Source organism: Ailuropoda melanoleuca, chromosome 12 (assembly GCF_002007445.2).
Source record: "Ailuropoda melanoleuca isolate Jingjing chromosome 12, ASM200744v2, whole genome shotgun sequence".
In the NCBI taxonomy this organism is placed as follows: Eukaryota; Metazoa; Chordata; class Mammalia; order Carnivora; family Ursidae; genus Ailuropoda; species Ailuropoda melanoleuca.
The window spans coordinates 28,380,874-28,401,960 of record NC_048229.1 but is presented as its reverse complement, the minus strand read 5'-3'; the positions used below and the strand labels follow the sequence as shown (position 1 = coordinate 28,401,960).

Here is a 21,087-nt window from a genome sequence, read left to right as displayed (position 1 = left end):
GAGGTCCTTCAGAGTGCCTAGGGGCCGATGATCAACTTGGTCATTAGGGCTGATGTTAACTTCTTGTAATGGCTTGTTGCTCTGCCTGATAGCTCCCCCTGTAAGGCTCACATTGTCCTTAATTCCTAAGGGTCTTGGACAGATTTCCTGGGTGATGGGCCGAAACCCTCCCATTTCACCTGGAAACTTCTTTCTTTTGAGTTTCTCTTTGCTTGTAGTTTCTGATCAGGAGAACAAAGCAAAAGAAATGTAGAGAAAATGTGTTTACAACTTGCAGCCCACAGATAAATACTTGGGACATGCAAAGTATGAGTTTCCTCAAGGAATTCACAAGTGCCTTAGTGTTAATGCTTTGCTGGAGGCAAATCCCCTTAGAGACTTTTTTTTTCTCTACCCCCCTACCTGAAGAGTATATAATCAGTACCTCCTCACAATCACACTGCATCTCTTTCTGCCAATGGGTCCTGTCCCTGAGGTTTAATCAAAACAAATTTGTTTCACGAAAAATGTCTTCAAGAATAGTTTCTTGACCATTTCCCCCAACGCCCCTACATCAGTTTCCACTGCACAAATGAAGACTCTCACCTTCGTGTAGTTGGTAGTATTGACTCCTGGGCCTGGGGGATCTAAGTCAGACCGCCGTCCTGTGAGTTTTTACTTTATTCCACACTCATGTGATAGACATTCTCTTCATTTAAAAAATGAAGAAGTAAAGAGTACTTTATTTATTTAGTGATTGATTGATTGATTGTAGTGAGTGAGAGAACTAGTGTGTGTGAGAGAGGAGGAGAGGTGTTCCCGTAGAGCCAGAGGGGGGGAGAGAGAATTTCATGCAGACTCTGTGCTGAGTGGATCCCTGGACCCCGAGACCATGACCTGAGCCAAAATCAAGAGTAGGACACCTGAGCCATTGCGTCACCCAGAAGCCCTGGTAACAAGTAGTATGTGTTTGGCTCTTAGCAGAGCTATGCCGTCTATGGGTCAGCCTTCTGAATTAAAGGTGAATATTTTTCTGCCTCTATCCTTCATCAAACCAGACTCCTAAATAATAGCTGTTTTATGTGTATTGTTCTCTGTGTTTGTGTTGATAGTGTGAATAAAAGAAGCATCATCATCCACAAAGTGATTTATAAGTGTGACGTCATTGAAAATGGTTCTTGAGTTACACCCCGTGAGAATTTTCTACTCTATCGCTTTTCGTGTATATAAGTACTTCCTAAATGTGTGGATGGGTACATGAAATGTAAATGGTTAGATTGATTTTGTGTGGATAACTTCTGGTTTCCATCATTGTTCTCACGTTTGACACCTGCTATGAACATTGGCTTAGAGTCCTCTCTGAATATTGACCTGCGTGTCCTTTTCAGTCAACTCTAGGATCATAACTTGGGTTCAAACCTGATGCCTTTGCACATTTAGTAAATGAGGTTTGTGCTTCTCTGTGGGTGGAGAATATTAGCCTTATATTGAGGTAAAGGTAACTAGATCACTCCATGGGTTACATCTGCGTCCCTCTCCCTCAAACTGGGCCAGCCCAAGCACTTCCCCTGCGCGGTCATTACCTTTCATTGGATAGTTTCTGTTTTCACCGCAGGAGACTCTGCCCATGGGGTGTTTTGAATGAAGTAAAGGGTAAGATGGACAGAGGAAGTGAAGTAAAATGTAGGATCTAATTTAGGGGGTACAGTCAGGTAAGCAGCAAAGATCAGATATTGTGGTCTAGCTGGTGACACTAACTCCCTCTTGATCTTAGGGACCATTGTGAACTCTGTCGATGGCCACTTGGTGATTGTGGTATGTCTTGCAGGGACTGCTGACATTCAGGGACGTGGCCATAGAATTCTCCCAGGAGGAGTGGCGATGCCTGAGCCACACACAGCGGGAACTGTACAGGGACGTGATGCTGGAGAACTACGGACACCTCCTGTTCTTGGGTGAGGATGACTCCTTCCAGATTTCCCGAGCCACACTCAGGGTTTCCTCCTTCCTTTCAAGACTGTCTCTTGGATGATTCCCTTTGCACAGTGGAATTCAGCTCACTGCACTAAGGAACAAAAGTAAGGATTTGTAGATGGGGACAAAAATCTTCTTGATGTTTGCTTTTCAGCTTTAGCTTCCCCTTCCTTAGGGTAACATCATTTCTGTCGATTAGTGGTAGTTCTGGACCTGGCGTGGCGTAGAATGATACTGCCTCCATTTAAAGTCCAATTTTTCGCCACCTTATTGTCTCAGTAGATCTTGGAAGTGCAAGTTAGGAAGTGAGTGTTTGAAACTCCTGCATGTTCTCTAGGGGCTGTTGGTGAACAGTGTTGGGGAAATCATCTTCTAGAATTCTACAATGTCCTCTCTTCCCTACTGACCCCAGTAGTGGCTTGCAAGTTCCGCAGCCCCACTTATATTCCGTTTCTCTATTAAACAGGTCTCATTGTGTCGAAGCCTGATTTGGTCTCCTTTTTGGAGCAGACGAAGGAGCTGTGGGATGTGAAGAGATGGAAGACAATAGTCTTTGATCCAGGTAGGTGGGAATGAATGAAGCCAATGACAGACGGAGGTCCATGTCTGAAGGAGGAAGATAGACCTTAAATGTGGTTCCAGTAGCTCTGCTGGGATGAAAATCAGTTGGAGAACCCCAGGTGTATTTCCCTGTCTGTCACACAGGGACATCTTTTCACAATATTGTCATGCTTTCATATTCTCGAATGCTTCTGTCTCTGCTCCAGTGATGATCCTTCACAGCCACAGTAAGGCCACGGGGTGTGGGAGGGCCTCCATAATTGGAGAGCTTTTCCATGCTTTGAGGGCCTTAGGGAAATCTCCCTATTCCGGAGGGTCTGTGCTAAGCCTCTTCTAAGTTCCGTTTTGCTTCTTGGGAGAAAGTGTGCAGAGTTGTGTGGGGCATACTGGGGATTGGGGCGGGAATCCCCGCAGCACTGGAGACAGACATCACGTGTTTTCTGATTCATGCTTTCCAGTGTTATGGAGGCTTCAGTCTTAATTATACACAGTGGACACTGAGCAATGTCATCAGGTAACAAAGCACTTCCCTGACAGGAGAAAATACAATCCTTTATTTCACTTCAGATGTTCATTTCCTTTGTATTAACGAGAAGAAGAGGTTTCCCCTCCTTGCGTTCCATTCCTTAGTGGTGAAATAATGTAATGTCTCTATTTGGTCCATAGATTTCCTACATACAGTAATGTTATGTGGGATTTACAACTTTTGGAACCTACAGCCTATAGTAAAGTATCATTTCTTAGCTGCTTAATAAGTGCATCATTTTCTAATTTTGTCTCGTATAATAAGTTCTTGTGACATTGTCGTATGTTTGCACTTTCTTATTAGTTGTCTGCGAGACTCAGCTCTTATTTCTTAGATTAAGTTCTGATGTGACGTGGGCGTGTGCTTTATTTTTATTTTTTTTATTTTTTAATGTTTCTTTGACAGAGAGCCAGCGAGAGAGGGAACACAAGCAGAAGGAGTGGGAGGGGAAAAAGCAGGCTCACAGTGGAGCAGGGAGCCTGATGCTGGGCTCCATCCCAGGACCCTGGGATCACACCTTGAGCCTAAGGCAGACCCTCAACCGCTGAGCCACCCGGGCGACCCGGGCATGTGCTGTGTAAGAAGTGATGTAGATAGTAAAATTCCCATATTGACACAAATCTCTATTCCTAAATGGAATTTTACTTTTGGAATAATTAATCATAAGGTTTTTTTTACTATTTTCCTCAGAATATATCTGGATTTACTTCCCAGTATTTATAAAATGATTGTCAGCATATTTTATAATTTTTTTGGTCGTTTTTATTCAGAAAGTGAAGGTTTTTGCTTCTCTGCTTTGTTCTAGACAGTGGGTTACATCTTTGAATTCTGTGTAACAGGAGGAATTAGTGAGTTACAGAACACGTTTTTTGATGTCACGTTAGTCCTTCTTCATATTTTTTTTTTTTTAAAGATTTTATTTGTTTATTCGACAGAGATAGAGACAGCCAGCGAGAGAGGGAACACAAGCAGGGGGAGTGGGAGAGGAAGAAGCAGGCTCATCGCGGAGGAGCCTGATGTGGGGCTCGATCCCATAACGCCAGGATCACGCCCTGAGCCGAAGGCAGACGCGTAACCGCTGTGCCACCCAGGCGCCCCGTTCTTCTTCATATTTTTATTACACCTTTTCATGGTTGATGTTAATGAGTATTCCTTCCAGTTTACTCTCAGTGAACATATACCAAAATTGACAATGCCTGTTTTTCATGGATACACAGAGTTTAAATTACAGCTCTGTAGAAGGTTTCCTTTTAAATAATTCATATATTGCATTATGTCACATTTTTTTTCAGTTAAATTTAGGCTTGTTCTCATTTTGGAATTCCTTAGTAACGTGCTTCCTTTCGTATGGGACTTTCTCAACATTAGTTAGTTGTGGGTTTTTGTTTTTGTTTTTCTTTACCGATGTATTTTGTTAGACGATGACAGTTTTCAACACTGTACACTTTTGAACAATGTGTGACTCAAACGTGAATCAGTTTTATGCCCTTTGCCAGAAACATTATATGTCTATGAAATATCACCCCTACGTAGTTTGTAACTCGTCTTCTGTATTTCTGGTGGTTGTGAATGTTCTACCATATCTAGGTGAGTTGTTATAATACTCGCAATACTTTCAACATCTATTTATTGTTGAATTTATATTTTCTTTGCATGAGAAGCACTTTTGGTGAATCGAAAGCAATTTGCAACTTTTTTCTTTGTATCTCATATAGGTATTATATTTTATCTTAATTGTGGTGTTATACGCATGATATGGTTTGACACCCTTCTCATTCACTTACGTGTCTTCTGTCTGTATTTTCATTCTGGTTGCCTTAGAGATTCCTTAAAACATCTTAAAGGTGTAACAAACCGTTTTCAACTGCTGTCGTCAATTTTATAGGCAACTTTTCTCCTTCACCCTCTCCATCCCTGAACCTCCTGGATGTTACCACTGTCACAAGTTCTATCTTTTATGTGGTGTAGTTTATTATGCAGATTTCTGCATTTTATGCTTTTAAGAAAATTCTATAGCAGAAATACAAGTGACTTGTGCTACCTCATTACAGCACGGCAGGTTTCTAGAATTGTGTACATACTGACATGAGCAGGAGTTTTATGTTGTCCTGTGGTTTCAGTTACCCTTTAGAATCCTTGGTTTTCAACCAGAAAGACTTCCTTTCACATTTCTTGTAGGACAGGTTTACTAGTAACCTGAAGGGTCTTTTACTAGGCATAGTCTTCATTTCTGCCTTCGTGGAAAACAGGTAGATTATGCCAGGTAGGTGACTCTTGGTGTAGACTGTTGAATCTTTCTGTACTCGAATACACGATCCCATTCCCTTCTTCCTATAGGGTCCGCTGAGAACTGCAGTAATCATCTTACAGGGGCTCTCCTGCAGAAGAGGAGTTGCTCTTGTCAGGCTTTTTCAAAATTCTCTTTTCACCTGTGATTTTTTAAGGTTTTATTTCTTTATATGATGGAGAGAGAGCTAGCGAGAGAGAGAGGGTTAGCAGACACACAAGCCCGGCAGTGGTCGGCAAGGGAGAGGGAGCAGACACACAAGCTGGGGAGTGGTGAGCAGGGAGCACTATGTGGGGCTTGATCCCAGGCTCCTGGTATCATGACCTGAGCCGAAGGCAGGCACTGAACCAGGTGAGCCACCCAGGTGCCCCTCACCTGTGATTGTTGATATGTTATTTATAATGTGTCACTGTGTTCATGTCTTGACATTGATCCTACTGTGAATTCCTGAGATTGTTGAATTGGTCTCATCTTTGCGCATAGGTGTGAAGTCGAAGCCTTTAGTTCTTCCTGTCAACTCTCTGCCCCCATTCACTCTCCTCTCCTTATGGGGTCCCCTTAGTGTACATATCATCCACTTATGGTGTCTCCTGAGTCCCCAGACTGTCCTTTCTCCCATTTTTCCTTGGTCTTCTTAGTAGACAGTTTAAAACAAGGGGTTTTTAAATTGTCTGATTGTTTCTTCTGCTTGAGCAAGTCTATGGGTGACCCATTGGTGTGTTTTTAAAGTCAGTGATTGTATTTTCAGCTCCCAATTCGTGGGTGGTTGGTTAATATACTTTGTCTCTTTGGGTTTACGTTTTGGTCATGCCCAGTTTTCTGGTACCATTTAGTTCCTTATCTGTTGTCTATCGCTTCCTGTCTCCATGCACACCTTTATGACACTTACTTCTTTGTCATGCAATGCAGAGTTCTTCATTGATTGAGGGTCCGTTTGTGGGATTTAATTTGTTCTTGTGATTGGAACACATTTTTCTGTTTATTCTGTAGCGTTGTGATCTTTTGTTGACATTTTGGGATTTAAAAAATGCCTCTGGACCCAGCTTTCCGGACTTGCTTTGTAGAAAAGCACACAGATCATAGTAATTATGGCATGTGTCACACATATTCTGGGTATTTGTCGTGTCAAGATTCTTGTAATTTCCCAGGTTACGAAAGTGCAGTTACTTTACAGCCCATGGTACCTTCCTATGTTTCCCTTCAGCTCTATTATCTGTCTGTGTCTGAACAAATACTCCGTTTTGTCTGAGCATCTACCACAGTGCTTCCAGAGGATGCGCTCCTTCCCTCTTTTTTCCATGTCGTTCATGACAGAAGTGCCGTCTCTTCCTCAGGCAGCTGCAGGGAGGTCAGATCATTGAACACACAGGTCAGTCCTTTGTAGTTTTCTCACAGTGTGGCCATGGAGTGTCAGGGAGGGTGAGCAGCTGCCGTGGGCAAGTGTCAAAGCCTTCCTTTATGTCTTTGATGTGGCTCTCCTTCATTGGTACTTGCTGGGTGCGTTGGGTTCTCCCAGCTGGCTTCTGGAGCACTCTGAAATGTAATTTGGTCCATATTTGTCTCCGTGGAAGAGCAAAGGCCAAGTGCTTCCAGTTCCTCATGTGCTGATGCCCTAGGGTAGGTATTAATGGGGCATGTTAGCACTTTAATGTATATGCATGTGAGCATAGTGAGTGGGATAACTTATTTTGTATCTCTTAGTTGTGTGTTTCCGTAATACTCTAGGCCTGTTAGCAAAGACAGGCAAAGAAGATTGTGATATGGAAGGTACAGAAGCTGTGGCCCTGAGCCCTGAGTATCTTTAGTTACGACTGACTGGGAATGTGTTGCAGGGAGGGAAGGGCTAGACGGGTTTTATGTCGGATCAAACCAAACTGGGACAATTACCCATAATGAAATCCCTCCTACTCGAAGAGGTCAAGGGTAAAAACATTCTGGGGGGGCATTGGGGGAGAATCCCCTCCTAAGTCAGTTATATTTGCAGAAGAATGCCTGTGAATCCAAGGACCCAAACCAATTTTTATAGGTTCATATTCTCTAAAAGAGCATTTGTAAATTCTAGAAACCCCCACTAGGCCATGCTGAAAATAATCACTAAAACCATTTTAAATGTAAGTTTGGATCAGTCATGCACAGGAACATCTCTGAAAGTGAGACATCAAAAAAAGAAGATAAGAATTCCAAATGTGATTGATTTGAAAAGTCCTTTTCTGGAGGTTCATTATTGTTCAAGCAACATACCATCTGTCCTTGTCCAATGTCTCTGATTTTGATAAACATGGGGGGTTCTTTATGCAGTCATCACTGTTCAATAGTTATACATAATGCATAACTTGGAGCATGTTTTTTTTATGTGTTGTGCACCGGGAGTCCTCTCTAAGGGCCCTTCTAGCTTCCAGAATTACTGAGGTGTTTATAATGGATACAGAACATATTAATGAAATGAATCTCTGAAGAACATGAATCAAGGGTCCAAGTGTAATAAGCCTCAGGGAACTCAGTTTCCAGAGAACTAGTGTATCATAGTAACTTAATAATGCATGACGGACTGTCTTCGATGCCAGCTCGAGTCTTAGCTTACACACTGTCATGGTATCCTCACTGGGGAGAAGTCTTCTAAATGTCGTAACTCTGGCATACATCTGGACTCGTCTTCACAGCTCCGTCAACAGCAGAGATTTCATATTGGAAAGAAATCTTACGATGTAAACAATGTGGCAAAGCCTTTGACTGTCACTCAAAACTTATCAACATAAGGTAGTACATAGTGGTGAGAAGGCTGAGAAATGTAAAAACAGAAAAAAATGTGGCTAAGCCTTTAAGCAGAACTAGAACTTTCTAAACATGACAGAGAGTGTACCACGACAGAAACCCTACAACTGTCAAAAACATGGCAAAGCCATTATTTTTACTCAGAACTGTTCAACATGAACATCTGTGGAGATGCTATACACATGGCAAGAAGGTTGGCCACGTCTTCCCATGAACTCATTCTTCCTCATCTTCAGTGAAAGCATACTGGATAGAAATGCCTGAAATGTAATGATTGATGACAGTCCTATGTTTTTAACATATACTTCAAAAAAATGTCTTCATGAAGGATAAAAATATTAAAGATATGAACAGTTGCAAACTGTGTAATGGAATGAAATTTCTATAATATCAGAGCATTCACAGCAGAAAGCATTAAAAGTTCATCTCCTTTTGCAGACATGATCCTAAATTAGGGTATTTATTATGGAGAAAAATCCGAAGTTCAAACACTTAATTACATTTTAGCTTTGGACAATGCAGACGTTAGGGGTGTCAACTCTTCCACGATTGACAATCTGCTTTTCACTTTTGGGTCCCCAAAAGTAAAACCATAGCTACTTTCCATGTAAATAGCCTGTTGTTGAGAGGAAGCCTTACCTAAAACATAAATAGTTAATATCCCACTCTTAGTATGTTGTCTGTATTTGTATAAGTGTTGTTATAATAAAGTAAGCTTCAGAAGAGTCAGTATTAAGGAAATCATATGAACAGAAAATATTTTTGCAATACTGTATAGTATGTATCCAAAAAAAAGTATGTATAAGTGGACCCAGGCTGCTCAAAACCATGTTCTTCATTTGTCAGCTGCACTTGTTAATATGCCTGAAAGGATCAAGGGAGGATGGATGTCTGGGAAGGGATAATAGTGTCTCTCTTTTTCTTTCGAGCCTATTTGAGAAATTATACTCTTAGGGAAAATACTATTTGACTCTTAAATGATGTCATGCTGTGCCTTTATGACTTGTATGCCTGCAAAGTGATGTGATCCTTGCTGACTCAGAGACACCAGGGGCTATGATGGGGAATTGATTCTTGCCACTTCGCCTAGAAGATGAAGAAGGCAGTGGTGTACGGTGTGTGAGGAAAGTCCATAGATGCCGTTTGTGGTTGACGTATAAGAGTGATAGAAATCAGGGTGGAGTAAGTCTTCAGGGAATGATTATTTACATTAAAGTAAGATAGAGAGCTGTGCCTGGTGGCTTAGTCAGTGAAGTATCCATGTCTTCATCTCGACTCAGGTCAGGATCTCAGGGTGTTGGAAGTGGAGTCTGGTGGCTCTTCTCTGTCTCCCTCTCCCTCTGGCTCTCCCTTGCTATGCTCTCACATGCGCTTTCTCTAAATAAATGGTTACTTTCCTTTTTAAAAATATGTTACTTATTTATCGGTGGTGGGGGCAAGCAGGGACAGCAGCATGCGGAGGGAGAAGCAGGCTCCCCGAAGAGCGAGGATCCCCGTTCGGGACTCGATCCCAGCCCCTAGGATCATGACTTGAGCTGAAGGTAGACACTTAACTGACTGAGCCACCCAGACATCCCATGGTTTGTGATTTTTACCAGTTTTAGAAATAGTCTCTTATACCAAGACCACAGAAATACACTCCTTTCTGTTTTTCTAATAACATCATAAATTCAATTACAGTTTTGCTCAGAAATGCATTTTACAACGTCTTCTTTGGTTTGTGTAGTGACTGAGGTTTTCTCTTAAGATTTTATTTTTAATTAATCTCTGTAATCAACATGGAGCTTAACCTTAAAACTTTGAGCTCAGGAGTCACACAGAGTACTGACTGAGCCCCCCAGATGCTCAGTGAATGATGATGCCCGTATTTTCACAGCAGAATGCCTTCTCAGGGCTTGGCAGTAGCAGTAATGTACTTGGCATAGACTGTAGCTGGAATCTTGGCAAACCAATAGCTGTCTTTACCATTATCTCTTTCTCTTTTCTTACCTGGGCTTAGGATAAGTTCTACAGATTTTACTGCCATACATGAGTATGGTAAACCCATTGGTCATGGTCTCCAATGGAGTCCCACCAAGACTGATGGCTTTTGGGTGAAGAGATTTCTGTCATGATTTTGGATGTCGGCTTCTTTAGTATCTTTACAGACTGTTCAGGAGTATCTCCATTGTCTTGCAGCGGGGGTCTTGGGTGTCTTCTAGACCATTAAGATTAGCCATATGTACGCAGCTTGGAAGGAGGTCAAGTCAAAGCTCCCAAGTCCATGAGTTTCTCATTTTCCTCTGTACGTCACTGCCAAAGGAGCAGCAGAACATCCTGAAGGGAAACCTATTATGGATAGTATTGTGGATCTCAGAGGAAAATTATACATTTGCTGTATTCAGCATCGTTGTTACTCCTTGAAATCATGTTGTGAGCCCCTGATCTACACCCGCAGTTCCTTGATTTCCATCCAGTAGAGGCACAAGCAGTAGGTCATGTCTATTCATATGATCAACATTTCCTCCAGGTCGTCACCTAAGTTCAGAGCCACCCAAAGTACTTTTGTCATTGTGACACTTTGGTTTCATTTGACTAAACCTCCTGCATCTTTTATGTCTACGTGGCCGTTGTTAATATTCCCCTTTGACGGTTCCTGGACACCTCTTCCCTAATTCCTATGTGTTTCCCAATCCTCAGCCCTTGTACTGTAATGTGCTGGATTCTACTACATGCAGGGCTTACTCTTCCTCTTGAGAAATGTAAAATCCTCTCATCGTTTCAGATGCATGTAAGTTGTATGCTTTTGCTCAGTTGTTTCTTCTCCCCTCTCCTTTCGAAAGCTCACAACAGAAATTGAAGGAAGATTCTCATGGATATTTGGAATTTTTTTTACCTGTTCAAATGCAAGAGGTATGGGGACCTTCACAAGTGACTGTTACAGCTCACGGGATTCTTGTCTATTGCATCCTGCAGATCATACTCTTTAACAGTCTTTCATGATATAAATCAAATACATTTTCTCCCAGATCCTGGGTCAGATTAAGGAGTATTTGACAAGGTGTTGTACACATGGGAAAATGAGGCAGGAGCCAAGCCGCGGTTAAATTGACTGGTGAATAAGGTTGGGAGACGATTCTCTGTGGATTTATGTTTCTCCATGTTTTATGGATGGAGACACTAAACGTTTCTTCTTGTGTTTCCATTGAAGTTTATGTATAAGAACGCTTTGGAATATACTGATAGTATGTTGCCCTTGGAGAAAGCACAGATTGTTTTATCATATAGGAAAGTAGAGATCTCTCCTTCCGTGGCAAAGTTCAGGTGGATAGGCTAGACGATCCTTTAAGACACTGAGTGTCGTATGCACAGGGTCGCAAAGCTGTGATACAGACTGACCGCATGTGGGGCATCTACGTGTAGGATTTGGGCTGCGCAGCGGGCGCGTGAAGGCAGTGTGACGAAGAAGCTCATGGTGTTTGTTGTGTCATGAGCCACGAGGTCCTGCGTACTGTGATCGGGGAGTCCTCTGTCTCCAAGCAGCATTGCTAGGTTGTTACAGGCCAACTTGTGACATTATAGAATGTGTGGAATCTTGGAATTCTTGGCCTTCTTGAGACTATCCATAGACCTTAGTCAAAAAAAAAAAAAAGTATTTCTGGGCCTTTTTGTGCTTTTGTTTGTTCATATATTTTGTTTTTTAGTTTGTACCCTAAAAGTGACTTTATACAATATATGACTTTCTCTGTCCACCTTTTCTCACTTAGCACAATACCTTTTCTAGGTCTATTCCCATTGTCTCAAGTAGCAGGGAAGAAAACCAAAAAGCAAAATAGACCTATAAATACAAACAAGCAGCTGCTGTTTTCGAGAGTGGAATGGGGAGGAGGATGGACAAGATGGGTAAAGGGGAAATGGGAAGTACAACCTTCCAGTTAGGGAATTCATACATAATAAGAATAGTGGGTACCGCATCAAAAATGGTCAGCGGTGTTGTAATAGGGTCCTAGGGTGAGAGCAGGTAGCTACACTTGGGGTGAGCATAGGAGATCCTAGAGAGTTGTCAAATGACTATGTGGTACACCTGAAGTAATGTAACATTGAATGTCAGGTGTAGTTTAATAGAAAAGAAAGAAAACTAGATACCGATATGCCTAAACATGTATCACTTCAACTACCTTTTAAGAAGTTGCATGTAGGGGCGCCTGGGTGGCACAGCGGTTAAGCGTCTGCCTTCGGCTCAGGGCGTGGTCCCGGCGTTATGGGATCAAGCCTCACATCAGGCTCTTCCTCTATGAGCCTGCTTCTTCCTCTCCCACTCCCCCTGCTTGTGTTCGCTCTTTCGCTGCCTGTCTCTATCTCTGTCAAATAAATAAATAAAATCTTTAAAAAAAAAAAAAAAAGAAGTTGCATGTAAACAAAAGCTAACCAACTCTGCACATCAAGGGAATCCTATGTATTCCTAGTAAGATATAAACTTTGCAAAGTGAATTTATCTGTAACACAATGCTAGAGAAAGGAAAGAACATGGGAGAGAGGTGAGAGTTCCCAGGAGGAATCCAGCATTCAGTGAATGCTGGAGTCCTCACTGGCTGAGGCCCCAGAAGACACATGAAGAAGAGTCATTTCTGTGAGAGCTTCTTAAGATGTTTCCCCTGCAGTGGGCTCTCTCTCCTCTCTCACCATTAAAGTGTATGTGATAATGGCCACGTGCTCATTATGTCTTCTAAGGGGTTTCTTTGGGGAATACTGGTAAGAACAATGGATTTTTATTTCCGTGCTCCTGTTAGGCAAAGTCAGATTTTAGGAGGAAGCCTGAGTTAAACACAGAAGAGCTCCTGTACCATGAAACAGTGGGAACTAGTAAGGTGAAGGGAACACTTGATATTTTTGAAGGCTGTGGATTGATTGGAGTCCAAGCTAAGAAATCTAGCCTTGCAACCAGAAGCCAATTGTCCCTGCACTGCTTGTCAACGAGGGAGCTATTTCCAAGAATGTGTTAGACATGGCGGCAGGACAAAGGAAAATGAAAGGGTGCCACAGAAGAGTGGCTGATGGAATTCACCGTGGAAGGGTGGAGTTAACCTGACCAATGAACCAGCCCTGCAAGAAATGGCAAAGCCGAATCTTGAGTGCAGGTCAGACAGCAAAAGTGATAACGGAAAAGAAAGCAGCAGAGGGGCTCCTGGGTGCCTCAGTCGTTGGGCGTCTGCCTTTGGCTCAGGGTGTGATCCCGGCATTCTGGGATCGAGCCCCATGTCAGGCTCCTCAGCTGGGGCCCTGCTTCTTCCTTTCCCACTCCCCCTGGTTGTGTTCCCTCTCTCACTGGCTGTCTCTCTGTCAAATAAATAAATAAAGTCTTAAAAAAAAGAGAAGAAAAGAAAAGCAGCAGAGAAAATCTCCAGAAACAGTGACAAAACAAGAATAATGGCAATAAACACGTATCTCTGAATAGTTACTTTGGAGTGTATAGTGCATTTCATTCAGTCAAGACAAATAAGGTGTCTGAATGCATTTAAAAAAAACCAGACCCATCTCTATGCTGCAAACCAAAGCCTCATTTTTACTTTATTTTTTATTTTGTTTGAGAGTGAGCGAAAGACAGATCATAAGCAGAGTGAGGGTCTGAGGGGGATCGACAACCAGACTCCATGAGAGGTGGGGAGCCTGATTCAGGGCTCAGTCCCAGGATCCCAAGATCTCGACCTGAGCCAAAGTTAGATGCTGAACCGACTGAGGTACACAGATCACAAAAGTCTAATTTTAATAAACGAAAGACACCTGCGAATTGAAAAAGAGGAGATGAAAATGAGTGTCCAAAGAAAGCCGAAGTAACAATAAGTTCATCAGACAAAGTAAACATTTTTGTTCTAGTATCATCATTATCCTGGTACCAACGCTGGCCTCATAGAATGATTATGATTATGTTCCCTCTATTCTGCTATTTCTGACATTTTTTTTTTCCTTTTAAGTATTTGTTCGAACTGACCAAAAAAGGCATGGAGTCTTGGGCTTTTCTAAACTGGGGGGATCTTTATTCTAAATTCAACTTTTATTTTGTAATTGGTCTAAGAATACTTGCTATTTCTTAGTTTCAGGGTTCATATTTCAAACTTGGTAACTTCTGCTTTTTAGGAATTACCTTTTTTTCCTAATTTATCTAAATTGTTTGTATATAACTGCTCATAGTAATGTGTTATCACAGTATGTATTTCTGTGGTTATGTATTGTCTCTTTTTTTTTTCCCATTTCTCATTTTGGATTTTGAGTCTTCTTTTCTTCTTAGGTAATGTTAAAGCATTGTCAGTTTTGTTTGTTGTTTTGTAAAACTGGGCATTTGCTTTCAGTGTTGCTGTTTATTTTGGTGTCTCTTTATTCCTGATTTCTCTTTGAAAATTCCTCCTAGTGATTTGCAGCTAAGTTTCTTCTTTTTCTATTTCTCTGTGGTGTCATGAAAAAAACAGTGGAGGGGCATCTGGGCTGCTCAGTCATGAAGTGTCTGCCTTTGGCTCAGGTCATGATCCAGAAGGCAGACGCTTCACTGACTGAGCCACCCAGGCGCCTCAGTCGTGCTATTTGTAAAAACATGGATTTATTTCCTTTAGAGAGAGAAAGAAAGAGAGCTCCCAAAGACGGGGAGGGACTGTGGGAGAGAGAGAATCTCAGATTCCCCGCTGAGCATGGAGGCCAATATGGGCTCCATCCCTCGACCACGAGATCATGGACCTGAGCTGAAATCGAGAGTCAGACCCTTAAGCAACCAAGTCACCCAGCTGCTCCTGATGGTGTCATTTTTGACACTCATTCTGTTAACGTGCAGGTTCAAATTGATAGTATTCCCTATGTTCAAATACCCTTGAATTTCCCGGAAGAATCCTCACTTGTTTATGTTGTAAAATGCTGGAGTTTGCTTTTGATTCAGTTGGCTGAACTTTATTGTCGATTTTGCCGGGATCTTCCTCAGAGGAGGTAGCTTGCAGCCTTTCCTTGTAGCAGCTCTGCTTTGGCTTCGATAACCTGGTAGTGCTGGTGTCACAGAGAGTGTTCTCAGCAGCTCCCTTCTCTTTCCTGCTCGGAAATATTTGGGAGGATTTGAAGTAGTTTCTCATTTTATATTTGTATGAATTATCCGGTGAAGTCTTCTGTCCCGGGAGTTTTCTTTGTTGGGCCTTTTTAAAAATTACTTTTCACTCTACTAAGTAGTTGTAGATCAGTGGAGGTTTTTTTTTTTTTCTTTTAAAGATTTTATTTATTTATGTGACAGAGAGACAGCCAGCGAGAGAGGGAGCACAAGCAGGGGGAGTGGGAGAGGAAGAAGCAGGCTCCCAGCAGAGGAGCCCGATGGTGGGACTCAATCCCAGAACTCCGGGATCACGCCCTGAGCCAAAGGCAGACGCTTAACGACTGCCCTGGCGCCCCCAGTGGAGGTTTTTAAAAATATTTCTTCACGATGGAGTCCTGGTTGGTTATATGTTTTTGATATTTTTTGGTATCTGTTTCTTGGCATATAATTATATATCATTACCTCATAATTGTTTGTATTTCTATGGTATCAGTGATACTGTGTCTGCTTTCACGGCTTCCAATTTTAGTTGGTCTCCTTTCATTCATACTTGATTTACCGGTAGGTCTGTCAATTTTGATTTTGTTTTTTTCTGAAAACCAAATCTGCCTATTGTTGATATTTCCCTATTTTTGCTAAATTATGTTTTGTTTATTTTTGTTTTATGTTTAAATTTCCTTTTTTCCACTGCCCAGGATGGCTCAGTTAGTTAATCCTTTTACTTCTCCTCAGCTCACGATCTCTGGTTCGTGGGATTGAATCCCATATTGGCTCCCTGCTCTGATGAGAATGTGCTTGCCCCTCTTCTTTGGGCCTCCTCTTGCTCATGCTCTCTCTCTCTCAAATAAGTCTTTAAAAATCTTCCTTTCGTCCTCCGATTTGCACTCATAATGGTACTTTTCCTGATTATTTGAGGGAGAGGAGAGGGATTTGTGTTACACAATGTCAGTACTACAGAATTATATATTTAGCTGTGTGGTCCGGGTGTTGTGTGCAAGTTTATGTGTCCATGGAGGAATGAAGTCCTGATGATTACTTCTCAGCTATCTTGCTGATGCTCTCTGATTGATTTTTATGGTTGTATGTTTGACGTCATCAGTGTATTTTTTGACGTCATCAGTGTATTTATCTGAAGGTAGCAAGTGGAATGACTTGACTTTTCTATTATTCAATATCTTTCAGCGGTATCTTCATATGGCGCCCTGAGCTTCCTGCCAGAGCCGTGCAAAGAAGCCTCGTTTCAAAATATGTCAGTCGGTCATTATAAACATAGTGTCCTTGAGAAGTTACACTTAATGATAGACCGTGATCATGATTGTAAAGGATATGTCCAAATTGAGACTGCCGCCCATAATAAGACTCTCACTGCCCAAGATGGCGAGGGATATAAAACAGTTTGTAAAACCCTCCGTCTTAACTCCACTCTTTCTGCAAAGCAGGGTGTTTCTGTAAGCAATAGCTCCAATCAGCTCTTGAAGCATACATGTACATGGAAAGAGAACGTGGAAAATCTGGAAAGTTACCTAGTCCATGCTGAAAATAATGATTTGAACAGTGTTGAAAAGAGGATTGCATTGATCTCTCAGTCAAATATTTCTACACTTCAGAGGTTCAAAAATGAAGAAACAACTGCTAAGTGGGGTCCACTTGAGAAGTCCCTCACCGAGGAGTCACCCCTACAAACTTACCCGGGCATTTTCAGTGGAGACAGAATTGCTCAAGGCAGTGAATGTGAGAAAAAACTTCATCAAGCCTCAAATGTTAAGAAACATCTGAGGACTCATTTTCAAGAGAACAATTTTGAACGTATTAAGTGTGTGGACGTCTTTGATCAAAGATCCAACCTTATATATAATACTGTGCATATAAGAGAGAATCCTCATAAAGGTAACGAATGTGAAAGAGATTTTAACCAGTCCTCCAGTGTGGGTGATCATCAGAGAATTAATGTGGGAGCAAACCTATACAGATATCATAAGCCTGGGAACATGTCTTGTGAGTCATCAAGAATACGTATACGTAAGACAGTCTGTAGTGGAGAGAAACCTTACAAATGTAAGGAATGTGGGAAAGCCTTTAAGTATCCATCAAGCCTTACTAGGCATCACAGAATTCATACTGGAGAGAAACCTTACAAATGTGAAGAATGTGGCAAAGCCTTTAAGGATAAATCAAGCCTTAGGATCCATGAGAGAAATCATACTGGAGAGACACCTTACAAATGTGAAGAATGTGGCAAAGCCTTTAAGGACAAATCAAGCCTTAGGTTCCATGAGAGAAATCATACTGGAGAGACACCTTACAAATGTAAAGAATGCAGCAAGGCCTTTAAGACGAAATCAGTCCTTAGCAAGCATGAGAGAATTCATGCTGGAGAGAAACCTTACAAATGTAAAGAATGTGGCAAGGCCTTTATCCATCATTCAAGCTTTACTCAACATAACAGAATTCATAGTGGAGAGAAACCTTACAAATGTAACGATTGTGGCAAAGCCTTTAGCCAGCAATCACACCTTAATACACATCACAATATTCATACTGGAGGAAAACCTTACAAATGTAATGAATGTGGCAAGGCCTTTAGCTCTCCGTCAACCCTCACTCAACATCACAGAATTCATACTGGTGACAAACCTTACAAATGTAAAGACTGTGGCAATGCCTTTGTCCGGCGGGCACACCTTACTCGACATTACAGAATCCATACTGGGGAGAAACCTTATGAATGTAAAGAATGTGGCAAGGCCTTTATCGATCAATCAGGCCTTACCGAACATCATACAATTCATACTGGAGAGAAACCTTACAAATGTAAAGAATGTGGCAAAGCCTTTACCCGTCCATCAAGCCTTACTGGGCATCATGGAATTCATACCGGAGAGAGACCTTACAAATGTACAGACTGTGGCAGGGCCTTTACCTGTAAATCAGCCCTTCGTCAACATCACAGAATTCATACTGGAGAGAAACCTTATAAATGTAAGGAGTGTGGCAAGGCCTTTAGCTTTCAGTCAAGCTTCACTCAACATGACAGAATTCATACTGGTGTGAAACCTTACAAATGTAAAGAATGTGGCAAGGCCTTTGTCCAGCACTCACACCTTACTCAGCATCACAGAATTCATACTGGAGAGAAACCTTATAAATGTAAAGAATGTGGCAAGCTCTTCATCCTCCATTCAGACCTTACTCAGCATCATAGAATTCATACTGGAGAGACACCTTACCATTGTAAGGAATGTGGCAGAGCCTTTAAGAAGCAATCACATCTTATTCAACATCACAGAATTCATACTGGAGAGAAATCTTACAAGTGTAAAGAATGTGGCAAAGCCTTTAACCACCATGTACAACTAAGGCAACATCACAGAATCCATACTGGAGAGAAACCTTATAAATGTGCAGAATGTGGCAAGGCCTTTATCCATCAATCAAGCCTTACTCAACATCACAGCATTCATACTGGAGAGAAACTTTACAAATGTAAAGAATGTGGCAAGGCTTTTAACTGGCGCTCTGCCCTTATTCCACATTACAGAATTCATACTGGAGAGAAACCTTACAAATGTAAAGAATGTGGCAAGGCCTTTGTCCAGCAATCAAGCTTTACACAACATAATAGAATTCATACTGGAGAGAAACCTTACAAATGTAAAGAATGTGGCAAGGCCTTTGTCCAGCAGTCCCACCTAATTATACATCACAGAATTCATACTAGAGCAAGTGTTAGAAATTTTAAGACTGAGAATTTGTAAGGTTTGCTGAACCCTAACTCCACATCCGAATTCATATTGGTGTGGAACTATACATGGGTAGAGAATGTGGCAAGGCCTTTAATTAATGCTAAACCCTCGTTCCTTATCAGAATGTCTAGTGGAGGTGATTTAACAAGTGTAGAAATTTGGCAAGCCCTTTCATAGTGCTCAAGCCTCTTCCAGCATTACAGAATTCGTACTGCAGAGGAACCTTCTAAGTGTAAAGAATGCGGTAAAGCTTTTGGACTGCTCAAGCCTTAGCATCACTGAGTTCATACTGAGGAAAAGTACTACAAATGGAAAGAATGTCGTGAACCTCTAGCTGGAAGTCATAACTTGCTCAAACTCATCTTTATCATACAAGAGCCAAAGTAACATGTCAAGAAAGCGGCCAAGCCTTTAAGTGCAGTTCAATCCTTACTGAGTATCCAAAAATGCAGCCTTGGTTCATACTGTACAGACGTACTGAATGAAGAAAGACTTTTTCTTCATCAGAGAGTTCAGAGAAGAAAAGTAACTTGAAGGATAAAAGTATGTAGAAGTGTATTTAATTGAACATCAAATGTCAATAAATGTCAGAATTTACAGTACAAAGCAGTATATCAGTCACTCTTCATAGATAACATCAAGAGGAATAGTACAAAGTTAGTCAGTTGGATAATGTATATGCTATTCTGCTTCAAAAGATGGAAGGGATGGATTTTTGCATGGGTGTAATTTCAGTGTGTGTGTGTTTCCATTGACCCTATATGAGATTTGTGAGTTGCGATTATCAGTGTGTTTCTGCTCTCACAACTCTACAGAAAATTCATTTATTCCTGGTGGGTGTGTGAAACTACATAGTCGTGATTGTTGTGTCAAGGATAAGAGATGCCCTTCTTCCTTAGTTGGGATCCATGCATATCTATTTTCCCATGGAAGATGAAGGACAATAGAACATACAGTATATGAAAAAAATCTACATGGATATTCTATTTGTGGTTCTAACATTGATATAGGTCATCATGAAGTGGGTGTTCAGAACATCATTCTCCGTTTATTAAAACCAAAAAAACATCTGAATATTACAAATTAAATGTTTTACTAAGTGGTCTTTAAGGAGAGAGAGATGGCAGTGCAGTAAACTACTGATGTATCTTCATCATAGTAATCGTTAGTATGTACTGATGTGGTTGAAATGAAAACATTCTTACAGATTTCAGAGAATAGCTAACTCTTCCCTAAAATGAGAGGCAATTGGACATCAACATTTTTAAAGAATTACTAGAGTCCTGAAAGTGTTTCAGTATGCAAAATTAAGCTGGTTAAGAAGTTAAAATAGACCGCTGTAAGATATCTTCTTTAAGCCTCATGGTAATGACAAAATGAAAAAATGTAGTAGATAAGAGAATTGATAGGGAGAAAATTATCTAAATATACTCTTATAGAAAATCATCAGTTCACAAAGATAGCAAATGAATAAGAAAGGGACAAATAATTTTGAACAGCCAGAAAACAAAAGAATGACAACAGTAACTCCACACTTGTATTGATACTTGCTTGAAATATAAAAGAACTAACTTCTCCAGTCCAAAGATACAGATTGCCTGAATGGGAAGAAACCTAAGACCCAACCGTATACAGTCTTCAAGAGACTCACTTCAACCTTAAGAACACACTGAGACTTAAAGGACACGTGGAAAAAGATATTCTATGCAAATGGATTCGAAAAGAAAGCAGGATAGCTATGCTTCCATCGTCAAAATAAATAAATGTTAAGCCAGAGAGTGTAGTAAAACAGGGCAAAGGTCATTATAAAATAAAGGGCTCACTTTGTGCAGTGTTTTTAATTATGTGGTGTTTGGCAGAATGTCAAAAAGGATTTCCCCTATTTTAGATTTGGAAGGACAGGAATAGTATATTACGTAACTCATGTAGTATTTACAACTTTCAAAACCAACATGATTTTCCAGAAATGGTTTTGTACCTCAAAACAAGTAGTTATTTTCAAAAACCTTTTTCTGTGTTTTGAGGGTTGGGTGGAATAAAACCCTGGGCAGCAATTTGAGAGAGACCTGTTGCTTTCAGGTTTTGCTACGTGTAGAAAAATATAGGTGCAGTGAAAATCTTGGCAATTTAACAAGTAGCCTATAGTTTATCAAAACTAACTTGTGCAGGTAATAAATCTTTTCCACAGTATCAGTTGTCTAAC

At 41.1% G+C, this 21,087-nt stretch overlaps 1 protein-coding gene across 11 annotated transcripts in view; it reads left to right on the top strand.

The window, feature by feature from the left end:
- Positions 1–20,712, top strand: part of LOC109490933 (zinc finger protein 345-like) — a 68,451-nt gene extending 47,739 nt beyond the window's left edge. For 10 of the 11 annotated variants that reach the window (XM_034639057.1, XM_034639058.1, XM_034639060.1 and 7 more), the window contains 3 exons: positions 1,808–1,934; positions 2,420–2,515; positions 16,324–20,712. In XM_034639057.1, coding sequence (XP_034494948.1) covers positions 1,808–1,934; positions 2,420–2,515; positions 16,324–18,896 — 2,796 coding nt within the window. In that variant the 3' untranslated portion in view covers positions 18,897–20,712. Of the gene's footprint in view, positions 1–1,807; positions 1,935–2,022; positions 2,058–2,419; positions 2,516–16,323 lie in introns of those variants that run through there. The other variant, XM_034639066.1, reaches the window with a different exon arrangement.
- Positions 20,713–21,087: the final 375 nt, after the last annotated feature.